Source organism: Furipterus horrens, unplaced genomic scaffold (genome assembly GCF_987537825.1).
Source record: "Furipterus horrens unplaced genomic scaffold, mFurHor1.1.pri manual_scaffold_2, whole genome shotgun sequence".
NCBI lineage: Eukaryota > Metazoa > Chordata > Mammalia > Chiroptera > Furipteridae > Furipterus > Furipterus horrens.
The window spans coordinates 164,519,769-164,532,028 of NW_028327172.1; the positions used below are offsets into that span (position 1 = coordinate 164,519,769).

The 12,260-nt window shown below is 37.8% G+C and overlaps 1 protein-coding gene across 1 annotated transcript in view; it reads left to right on the forward strand.

The window, feature by feature from the left end:
* Positions 1–12,260, forward strand: part of PRKG2 (protein kinase cGMP-dependent 2) — an 87,488-nt gene that overhangs the window by 4,349 nt on the left and 70,879 nt on the right. The window contains exon 2 of the mRNA XM_090266716.1: positions 4,235–4,708. Within this exon, the coding sequence (XP_090122842.1) occupies positions 4,248–4,708 (461 nt within the window). The 5' untranslated portion in view covers positions 4,235–4,247. The remainder of the gene's footprint in view (positions 1–4,234; positions 4,709–12,260) is intronic.

Here is a 12,260-nt window from a genome sequence, read left to right on the forward strand (position 1 = left end):
TGCCTTTGTCCCTTTGTCAAAGGTCAGTTGACTATATTGTGTGAGTCTATTTCTGGACTCTCTATTCTGTACCATTGACCTATTTGTGTATTCTTTCACCAATAAGACACTGTCTTGATTATTGTAGCTTTATAGTGAGTCTTGAAGTACAGTAGTACCAGCACTCTGACTTAGTTCTCCTATAATATTGTGCTGGTTTAGTACACATATTTTGAGCAGTATGTTTTTCTACTAAGATCAATTATTTACTTGGGTAAATAATGTTATAGGAATAATAATAGTAAATTTAATATTTATTAAACGCATACACTCTGTCAGATACTCTTCTAAATGCTTATTATGGTTTAACTCATTTAACCCTCTAGCAGCTCTAAATAATATGCAACAATATTTTATCTGTCTGCCTGTTGATCTGTCTCTGTGTCTATCTCTCTCTTTTATTATTGACACACAACCCGAAGGTCACGCCCAAGGGCATATAAATACCAAGTGCAAGTGATTGGATTGGAACTCCAGCTCTACATCCTTAGCCAGCACTATACCATGTCCCATATTTACAGATATACAGATATATATAAACGCATGTGTGTGTGTGTATTTATATCAGACTCCAGATGGGTAGAGAGAGAAATAGATATTTTCTAGATCAGAAGCAAGGTTTGGTTTCCAACTACGTTAGGGCTGGAGGAAAAACCGACAACAAACCCTAATTCCTCCCATATTGGCTGCCAGGTGTTTATCTGCCTGCAAGAGCCTGCACAGTAAGTTTTGCTTTTCCTAGACCTTTTCCAGTTACCTCCTATACATGACACTTCCTAAACAGTGATTAAATTAATGTAATAATGACTGATAACTTTCTATAGTTTTCCTCTCTTCTTGCTAAATGCTGTCTCTCATTGTGTTCCTCTCCCCTGTCCCAGGTTGTGGAATACTGCTTTTACAGTGGGCCGTGGCTTTGCTGCTATTGTTGTTTATGTTGTTGTTGTCATTGTCATTGTGTTGTCTTTGTCACTGATGTTGTTGTCGTGGTTATTGCCTTCAAAGGTGATTAGGTGGGTCCTTTTGGAATAAGGAGTTTGCTGCAATATGTGTAAACAAGTAGAGGCCACATAAAGGCACCACAAAAAGGAGGAGTCCCTACAGTCCTGGAACCCGGGCTGGGTTATTCACGAAGCTTTCTTGTCTCCATCCTTTCATGGGCTTCCTTCAACAGAAGGTTTCCTGGGCTGTTTGTTCCAGAATGATTATGACTTCTTTCCTTTTTCTTCTTCTTCTCCTTCTCTTCTTTCTTCTCCTTCCTCTTTTAGAAAGAGAATTTTATTTTGAATTAAAATTGAGGCCATCCCAAAGACTTCTTAATGAGTAAAATCCCTCTCCCCCAAGGAGAGTAATTTGGCTCAAGACCTCCAGTTCACTAGACTGCTGTCCCACCCATCAAGGATCCCCTCTGGGCATTTTCTGACACCCTTGTAAAAGAGCTACTTGATGCTTACTCCATGTCAGGCATTGCTCATGATGCCTTACTAACATAATCTTCATAACCATATGAGATGGATAGAATTATGTCCATTTTCTAGATTAGAAAGCTGAGAATTCTAAGTAATTTATAGATTACACAGCTGGGGAAGGACAGATTGTTTTTTTACCCTGGGTAGCTACCCTTCATTGTTCATGTTAAATCCTGATCTTTATCTTCAAGCTCATTTCTTAGTACTTTATGTACTGCCTTCTGACTATAAGAATGATTCTAATAACCTGTAGTTGCTAGATTCATGGAGCAACATCCTGTGGTTCATTTCTTCTTGTGGCTAGCAATACATACCTGGGAAATAGCTTATCTGTTTTAATGACTGATACAGGAAACAGAGTGAATCCAATTAGGTTTTATGAAGCCAGACACTCAAAGCCTTGGCTTGAGGGGCAACAAAATCGAAATGGGCGAACTCACTAAGAAACCAGACTTAGTATTGAACCTTTTGGTAACTTACATAGCTTTAACTAGTGACCTGAAGGATGAGTTACTCTCATTTCACCCCTCTTTGGAATTCTAAATAACTTGAAAGATTTATACAGCTTTCGAGCAGACTTCATTAAAACCAGAGAATAGCTGGATTTTGGGGAGAATTTAGCATGTTGTACTTAATTGTGCTTTAGGTTTGTAAAATTATTGGATTGGTATAGAATGTTTTAAATGCCCTACATAGAGCAAAAATTATTCCAATCCTGTTCATATTTAGAATTTTACAACTATTTTCTGTGTCAAATTTGACTGCAAATTCATGGAGCAATGCCCCTGATATAGTGCGTGATAGGCCATGGTGAATAGTTGTTTGATGAATAACTATGAGTTGCTAGTTTTATGTTAAAGTTTTTGTGTTCACTTTTGTTCTTTATGGGGCAATTCCTTTCCCCCTGACTCCCCTCCTTCCATCCTGCCTTGGTTGAGGAATTCTTGTCTCCATGAACTAAAAATGTGTGTCTAGAAGATGGCTCACAGCTCGTTAAAAACTTGTGCACACATTAATTTGAGATACCTTTGGAGGGCACACTTCTCATGCCTGTCATTCAGAATCTCATGCAAGGTTGTTCTTAGGTCCCCATCCAATGTCTTGTGAATTGCTTTTTTGGGTGTCCAGGGCTAAATCTTTGAATTCTAGTCTCCTCAGCCTTTTTATATATTCTTAATCTCTAAGAACAGTAAATGCTGCCAAGTCAACAGATACTTAAAGTTTAAACGTGCCACATCTCTGCAACATAAAGAGGTGCAATTCTCTGGAAACTAATGTTTATTAATGACTGCTTTGAATATGACTTCTATAAGAATATCTGAATATTTTAAGATTACTTTTATAAGTACATTTATTGTCTGTGTGTGCTATCCATCTTAGGCTACCTGCATTGGCTATTTGGCTGCATCTGTTTGAAACTTAGAGGCTGTTTTACATCTTTATGTCTCTGTCTTTATTGTTGTAGAGGTCCCAATTATTCTGGTAGAGCTAGTGAAATCAGTCTAAGAATTTCATTTCTTTTTGAGTTTGAAATTCAGAGGAAGAAAGGGGCAAGAAGATGTGGGTTATATAATGAGAGGTCATTCAAACTGAGTTTATACGTGTTATAATGCTTCTTGGGTTATGGCTGTCAAAAAGTACACATGCAAAAGTTTGAAGTTTAAATGGGTAGCCTCAAGAAATACTTACACTTATCATAATTAATCAAAGCAATATTTTCCCAACTTTTTGATTTTGCTCACATGTGCTTATTACCTGCAGAGATTTATCTTCTATTTTCACTGAATAGATTCTAAGCCTAATTATCTAATTTAGCCTCCACTTAAGCAATGATATCAATGAAACCACAACTTTATGGGGTCCATTATCTCTATTCCTAATGAATGTTAAAATAAATATATAGCTATTGAACTGAAATAATTCCTCATCATTCTGATCTGCTTTTCACATTCCAGGCCTCACTGTATGAGTGACCACTTTGGGACCTGCACTGAGCGTATTCTTAATAGGAAAAAACAGAGCCTTGTACCATGGGTCATCATTTTTGGACAACTTTGGCTTTAGGATATAACATAAAGGATGTAGAAAAATCTCCATATCTCTGTTTTAACTTCTAGTAACAGCAATCTGGATTTCTTTTTTTTTTTTTAACAAGCAAACCTTACCAAAATGTCAAAACTTAGCAGGTACACATGGCTAGAGAAAAGTGCTAATAAAGCAACACCAATTCTACCTCCTCTTCCCACAGAATGCAGATGTGTTATTTTCTAAACATGGGAGGGTTTCTTAGCATAGCCGCCCAGGGAGCTGTGAGGGTTGTGACATTTCCAAGCCTCTGCTGCTGTAGCTGCTTGTTTGTGTTTTATCTTTGCCATGCTGACATCCAAATTGGAGTTCTGTTGTGATGCTTTTGACAACTGTCCAGAGAGAATGACCAAAGAGAGCAGCAGGTAACACAGGCCATTAATGCCAAAGGCTCAGGTGTGATACCTCTGCTAGCGAAGGGACAGGGTACAATGCAACCAAGTGCCAGCTCTTCCTCCTCATGGAAGAATGAAGGAAATAGATTGATAGCTTTCTCTCTGGAAGCATGGGGAATTTAGTGCCTATCAAGCAATGAGGACACCTATGTTTCTACTTATGAAACAGATGGCATGAGGGGAGTGGTGGGGCTGTTGGGACATAAAACTCCTCTGGATAATTCCCAGTTCTGTGCCCTCTCTCAGGTCCTTGAGCACCATGGGAAATGGTTCAGTGAAACCCAAACATTCCAAGCATCCTGATGGCCAGTCCGGGAACCTCACTATTGATGCCCTGCGTAGCAAGGTGACTGAGCTGGAGAGAGAGCTGAAGAGGAAGGATGCCGAGATCCAGGAGCGGGACTACCAGCTGAAAGAGCTGCAGGAGCAGTTGTCAAAGCAAACTGTGGTCATTGCTGAGCTCACGGAGGAGCTCCAGAACAAGTGCATCCAGCTGAACAAGCTTCAGGATGTGGTGCACATCCAGGGAGGAAGTCTGCTTCAGGCCTCTCCAGACAAAGTGCCTCTGGAGGTCCACCGGAAGACCTCAGGATTGGTCTCTCTCCACAGCAGGAGGGGAGCAAAGGCCGGGGTGTCTGCCGAGCCAACCACCCGAACCTATGATCTTAACAAACCCCCTGAATTTTCCTTTGAGAAAGCAAGGGTCAGAAAGGACTCCAGGTAAGAAGTTCACATACTCTTTTGACTTGTATGGCCTTAATATTATGAAACACCTGAGTGATGTTTATTAAGTTTCCTCAATGGTAAAGAGCATATTAACCCTTTCAGATTTTGGGATAGAGAGACTTCTAAAATGATTTGTTTTGCAAAAGGGTCTCCCTTTAAGGAGAACTTTTATTTAAAGCAGTGATTGTACTTTATTTGGACTTTGATTTGTGATGTGTACAACTGAGAAATTGAGTTTATGAAAGTTACTTCCATTATCTTGAAAACCCTAAGGGAGTGAAGAATTAGATTTAGGGCATCTACCCTTCTCTCTTTCTATAGGAGAAAACTTAGAAATGTACAGAAATGACAATGAATTATGAAGATGTATAGCAAAACCACTTTCTAGCATTTAGTCTGCAAATGTTATGAAAAAGGAATAAGCTAGAGCCTCAGAAGGGAATGAATTTATTCTTTCACCCCATGGTTCAAAGTGAGCACTATACTACCTTCTTCCAGCCACTGTTAGATGCTAAGTGCATATCAGTGAGTAAATAGACACAGTGCCTTTCTCAGGGAGAGATAGTAGACATGGACACAAGTAAACATTGTATAATTATTAATTGAGATAAATGATCTGGTGGAAACCAGTGTATAGTGGATGGTGTGTGGGGTTAAGGAGAGAGAAGGGCAAAGAGGCACCAGAATTGGGATTGTCATGGAGTTCTGACTGAGAGGGACACCTTTAACTGAGACCCAAAGGAGAAAAAAGGAGTGTGAACAAGGTGGAAAGGACATTTCAGGCAAAGGGAACAATTAAAAGCTAGAATTAATTTTTAAAATAAGGCTTTTTAAAAACAGCATTCTTGCATGTGTGTTTTGTGTGTGCGTGTGTGTGTGTGTGTGTGTGTGTGTACATTTCTTTTCTGACTAAAGTTTGAATTTCCTAACCAGGAAAGGTTGACTAGGAACACCATGGATTAGGGTTTCCTTTCTACATTATTTTTAAATGAGACTTATTTATTAGATGAAATTAGATTTTTTGCCTTGATAATATCTTTGCTGAGTCTGGATTTCTCATGTAAAATGAAAGATTTGGTGAAATTCAAACAAATTTTAATTTATTCACTGACACAAGTAATATAAATCAAGATAAAACATCTGACTTAAATAAATGATTAATTTTGACTATAGATATAAAGGGAAGTTTAATTCATCAATTTGTTGATACTACTTGACACAGTGAATGATGAATAAATATTTGTTAAAGAAACAAGTCATGCTGGATTATTAATTATAATATTCTGTCGCTGAAAGACATGTAATAGTTCAGAAGAGTGTTTTTAAGCCAATATATATAAATATTTTATTATTAATTGGTTTGGAAAAGGTCTTATCTATACCATTTAATAATTATTTATTTTTGGTGGTACAAATTGAGAAATTATAACTGTTACAAACTTATGCTTATTTTTCAAAAACTGAACATCAATCATACAGTATCTCTTCTGATATATCAGAGATACATGCACATGTAGCAATATTATATATTATACCTTATATTACTATATATGTATACATATATATTATTTAGGCACAAAAAAATAACAATGAGCTTGTATATCTAGGAGAAGTGTGAAAGAATTTAATAGCAATTTACCTTCTGTGAGTTCTTCCTACGTATTCCATCAAATTTTTCCTCCTGAACAAAGATTATATTTAGTAATTTGATTCCAAAGACTTATGTCCATCTTTAAGCAAAACATCATTCTCCTGGTATTAGGTAGCTGAACAATCCAAGATAAAAATATCTCTTTGTAATTCTTTACTAACCATTGTAACTAGGCAAAAAAAAAAAAAAAAAAAAAAAAAAAATTAGCAGTTATACACAGCTAATTTCTGGGCCCAAACCTCCTGTCTGTAGTGAGTGAGACACAGGAGAGGAAAGACATTATAGCTCTTGAATAAGGTTTAGCAACGATTCTCATCATCATTAAAAGCAAGCTAAATGGGTACAAGTCTGTGCTGAGGTCATGATGAAATAAGACTAATTGATTCCTTAATGATTAAGTCCTAAGGAGACCAAAGTAGACTGTTCATGCCCTAATATCCCCCATCTGCTTTCATAGGGCCTTGTGGTTCTAAATTGAAAATTAATTCGAATATGGAAACCATTCTTTTTTTGTTGACTGATTTGTGTGTCATGTGTGAAGTTTGTGCCTCACATTTTCTTGCAAAATATCTCTCACCTTACCGCTGGAATAACTGGCTAACCACAAGTGACATCATCAACTCAGAGATTTTAAGTTTTCCAGCTTTTTAAAAATGCTCAATATTATAATTCATTTTCCATTTTCAGATAGTTCCAATTTTAGAGAAAAGCCATAAACAAACTTTGGATATTTTTATATATCTTTTATACAGTCTATGAAAAATTTTGTCAGAAACAATTTTCTGGAAGTTAGATCATTAAAAAAGATGGGAGCATCATTCAGTGATAAAAGGATGATGTCAGTATCTGTTGGTTTGGCTACTTTTCCAAGCACTTCTGTTAGATGGTAAGGTATTTAAGATACCTGTCAAATTGTTCCTTTATTTATTTTTAGGTTCACATGTTTTTATTTATTAAACTTTTATAAACTTTCCTGGCTAAACTTATGACTGAATTCATTCTTACTAATATGTGTCAACTACGTTTTGGATCAAGTCCTTCCTCCATTTGGAATCTAAAAGCTAGAGAGGCTGTTCTGTCTTTTTGTCTGAGAGGATATCCTGTCTCTGATGAAAATTTACAGTGAGCAAGAAAGTGAGAGGAGACTTAGCCCTCCTCCAGTCAACAACAACAGGGAGACAGGAAGTACTGAGAGAAACCAGAGAATACAATTTAGGGAGATGATAGATTTGGAATTTGAGGATTCAGACTCAGTAATTCACCAGAAGCCCTAAAACCCATGCCACAGCAGTCTGCGAGTTTGCTGAGGTCCCTGTGCTCAAATGTGTTATAAATGGCAAGTGAACCTCATCAAATATCAGGCCAGCTCTGTTGTCCTCTACCCATCAAATGTACCTGTAGGTCCTGAAGGGGTAGCTCAAATTCTATACATAGTTACACCTCCCTGCTTTATATGGAGGAATTTATATGCTCTACTGGCATTGGGCAACTCTTGAAATTTGTCTTTTGCAAAATTCAAGGTTTGGCTTTTTCAGAGCAGGTTCTAGAATAATTCAGTGCTGTCCAATAGAACTTCGTGCAATGCCGAAAATGTTCTGAAATCTGTGTTGCCCAGTTGAGAAGCCAATAGCAAAATGTGGCTGTCAAGCACTGGAAATGTGGCTATGGCCACTGAGGAATTGAATTTTTAATTTTAATGAATTCTAAAATTAAATAGCCACATGTTAGTCTGATGGCTACTGTATTGGATATTTCAGTTTTACATTATGTGTTTTGGACCGTACTCCTATCCCCTGAAGTGGGAATTATGACCTAGTTAAATTTGGGAAAACTTTATAGACAAAAATAAGACCCATGTTTAGTTTTAGGACAAAGCCACAGAAAATAATTGTGTGTGTGTCAGATCGAGGTGGGCACAATGTGGAGTCATGCTTAAGCTGCATTAAACCTGCAGTTTATGACAGCCTTTTGTAGTGCTTTGGCTTTGAGCCTACTGACCATGTTAGATCTTCAGCAGCAAATAACCATGTGGGCATGTGGCCCATTTCTATTATAGGTACTCACCCTTTTTGAAATATCATAAATCATGATGAGTCAGAGCACTACAATATATCAATGTGCTCTCTGATTTAAATGTATTGTGGTCAACATCAGCAGACTTTAGAGCCAGAACCTTGGAGGTTGTTTTATGTGACCCCACTTACTGGCGAAGTGAGGAAACAGGTGCAGGAGAGTTGCAGAGCTAACATTAGAATCCACGATTCTTGACTTTGAAATCAGTTCTTTCCCTCTACAAGTCTTATGTTTCCAGACTTTCCACAGAGATCAAAGGCCTCAAGTCAGGCCAGTTTGGGCACCAGTCTGCTTTATTTTGACATGCTGTATTGATTGATAGGAAGAAAGTTGGTGCTTCCTGGCTTCTCCCAAGCAGAGCTGAACAGAACTTAACCATTGCATCCATGTTCACCAAGTGCTGATCCTCAGAGCTCAGACCTGTGTGAAAAGAACACAGCATGGGCTTGATCCATCTCACGACACAGACTGTGATGTATATGGCAAGGCACAAATGGGTTTCCAATGCGTACAGTGTTTTTCAAGGCTGAGAACTGAATATCATTGGCAAAGGCGGGGGAGAAAGCTCAGATAGCATTTCTGCTCATGTCTAACTCTGCCTTGAGCACCAAGACAACAATGCCTCCAGAGGTCATACGTTTTATGGAAATGAAATTTTCTGTTTGTGTAGATATTGTTTAGCAAACTTCAGCACCAGCAGAGCAAAATTATGAGCTTATGTTGAATGTCTGGTGGAACACAGGCAAATTAATCAGAGACATCTGGCAAGTTGCTAGTCTTCCTTTCGCTAAGAAGGCTTGAACTATCATTTGAAACTGTTGTTCTTTCAAAAAGGAAAGATAAAACAAAGAGTTGCCATCTGACTTCAGATGTTGACTCTAGTTTTAGGAAGGGCAATTAGGCTCATTTGTCACTCCCACTCCAGGAGCAAAATAGGTAAAAGCAGGAAATACTACCGAGTCATCTTTTTAAATAAGATGTGGAAAAGGAGTGTGGAAGAGTGCGTTTGCTATTATTTGTGCTTCCTTTCTAAAGTGGTGCTGAGCATTTGAATGTGCATTCCAGGAATGTGGCTCCTTTATCAAACAGGAGTGCTCCTATGGAATAATAATAATAGTAGTAATAATAACACTCTAAATGCTTCACCAATATTGGATCATATCATCTTCACAACAACTCTATAAGATAGATGCTATTATTTCAACCCCATTTTATATATGAGAAACTGAGGCATGCAGAATTCAATAACTTACCTAAGGTTACACTTTTTTATGATAATTTTAATGTCAGAACCAATACCTAAAGCCTGTTACCTAAAGTCTGTTCTAACAACCCTATATACCACTTTTCCAAGATGAAAATTGAAGAACTCTTCACAGTTTAGTTGGAAGCCTTGTAAAAAACTAAATATGTAATTAGAAATACTTTTCTAATGCCTTTTTTTTGTATGATTAGAAACATTTCCCTGCTATTGTTATTTATCCCTGAAAATTATGCTTCCAGAAAGGGCTGTCTTGGTGTCAGTTTGCAGTAAGAAAAATTTTGCTGAGGGCGGGAGGGAAAGAAACAGTTTTTTTTCCTCCATGAAATAATGACTTACACAGATAGGTTGTTACAGGTTTTTAAGAGTGCATCTCCAGATAATTATCAGTTGGATGATTAAAAAATTTGTACAGAATGGGGAGAGATCTGAGACTTCTGAGCCTATTTATAGCACCGTAGGTACAGTAGTCACCTATTCTCCATGTGCTAATTTAACAGAGACCTTTAAAAAGAATAGAGTCCTCATTCAGATTTGTTTCAGGTGATTTGGATTTTTGTGAGCCCTTTCAACTCTGCAGAGTACTTAGAAGGCAAAACATCTTATTAAAAATAAATAAATAAATATGCCCCTTTCCAATCCATGAAACAAAAATTTACAATGAAATTGAAAATGAACAGAGATCAGAAAGAGCAGAGTAAGTTTAGTAAGATGTGGTTTTTTGTTGTAGGAGCTCTTGATTTATGTTTTATGTGTTTTGTATTTTAGCTATCGTGTGTTTCATACCTAGAAAATGGTTATTACATTTTGTAACAATTTAAAACCAAAATTGCTAGCATCATGTTGCTGTTGTGCCAGTTAATATTTATAGATCTTGTTAAAATAAATGCACTGAGAACATCAAAAAAAATTTGTACATACGCTTATAAATACTATTGCTTTAACCTGGATCTTCAATTAAGCAAAAAGCAAAAATAAATAAATAACATAATCATAATACTAAAAGTATATAAGGGAAGGAAGAAGCGGCCGGGGAAGGCAGTTGGCTGATGTGTCTGGTGGAAGTGGTCAGAATGTTTGAAAACAGAAGGTTTATGTTTTATAGCAATAATGTGCATGTGGACATCCCAATCAGAACTAGCTAGCTACTTATGGATGGGGTGAGAAAACCAAGGTATTGGTTAACTGCTAGAGGTCTGTTGTTTTCAGTACATTATCTCAGGGAGGCTAGATGGACTCATTGTCTAATGACGAGGATGTTGCTTTCCTGTTGGAGCAAATTTGAAGTGAAAGCTGAGAGTCAGTCAACAACTTGCTTAAGATCATGCTGTGATAAGTTTCTTGAACCATGTTTCCAATCTGAGTGGGCTGGTGTCAAAGTGTGCTCTCTGCCATGGTGTGCACAGCTCTTACAGGTGGTGCTGCCTGCAATGTGACTGGCTCCCCCTTGGAGTTGGGGGAAGGAGGATAGGGTGGACATGTTGTTAAACTTCAAAAAAAGGGAGAGGTAAGGAGCACAGAGAAATTGAAGAACCTGCCTGAAATTAAGTGGCAACTGCCTTGACATCTTGAAGTTAAATAGGTTTCATCAGACTTTCTGAGTCTGGGCACCCAGCCCCTCTCACTTCCTGCCCTGCTTTTTCTTCTCTCTCTCTAGGATGCAAAGACCCCTGGGCTTCCTGCATTCTGCACCCTCCCTCAGCCCTCTCTCAGCCTCTTAAATTATCTTCTGCTTGGTTTACAGCCAACCTTTGCTCCTCAGTTGAGGCTCACATCTTTCAGTCTGTCCGTTGCTAGGTGTTAGGAAAATGTTTAATTAAGCCTCAGAAAACACTCAGGACTCAAAAACCTATTGTTCTGAGTAAGTCACCAGTCTACGTGCTCACAGACATTGCATGCCATTCTGGACACTGCCCAGTTCCTAGCTAGATTCCAGGAAAGAGTGCACTAGAAACAATATAGTTGAGATGACAGTGGCCTTTTGCTCTTTGCTTGTGCAATTGGAAGGAAGCATTGTCACTTACCTTTGCCTCCTAACAAGCGGTGCAGTCAGTTTCCAGGGGAGCCTCCCTTTTCTTTCTGGAGGCCTGAGCAGCTCAGCTTCGGTCACTTGACTTTTTCCAGGGTTTGACCTGTAGTAAAATTCTCCAGAACAGGAAATGCCTTTCAGTTTTTAGATTCTGAAAGGACCTCCTCTGTGAAAGATACATTTCTTAAAATTGTTATCCTTTGGCTAAAACTGTTTGCTTTCTTTAAAGTCTCATTTAAAAAAAATTTGTCTCCTCCTCTCCATGCCGACTCCCCTTAGAAGTATTTGTTAGTTGTAGATTTTTTAGTAGTCTTGTTTGACAGGTTTTTTTTTTTTTTAGATCTATAGCCAGGAATGACCAGAGGATATCGTATATATAATTCATACCAAACCGTGAGTGAATAGGAACTCCCAATTTCCTTTCAATCCTTCAAGCAGTATTTGTTTGCCATGCCAAATTAATTTTAATTCGTAAATTTCAAGCATCAGTTTTGATGATCTTTTTGGGGTTTATAGATCAAACTCTGGGAAA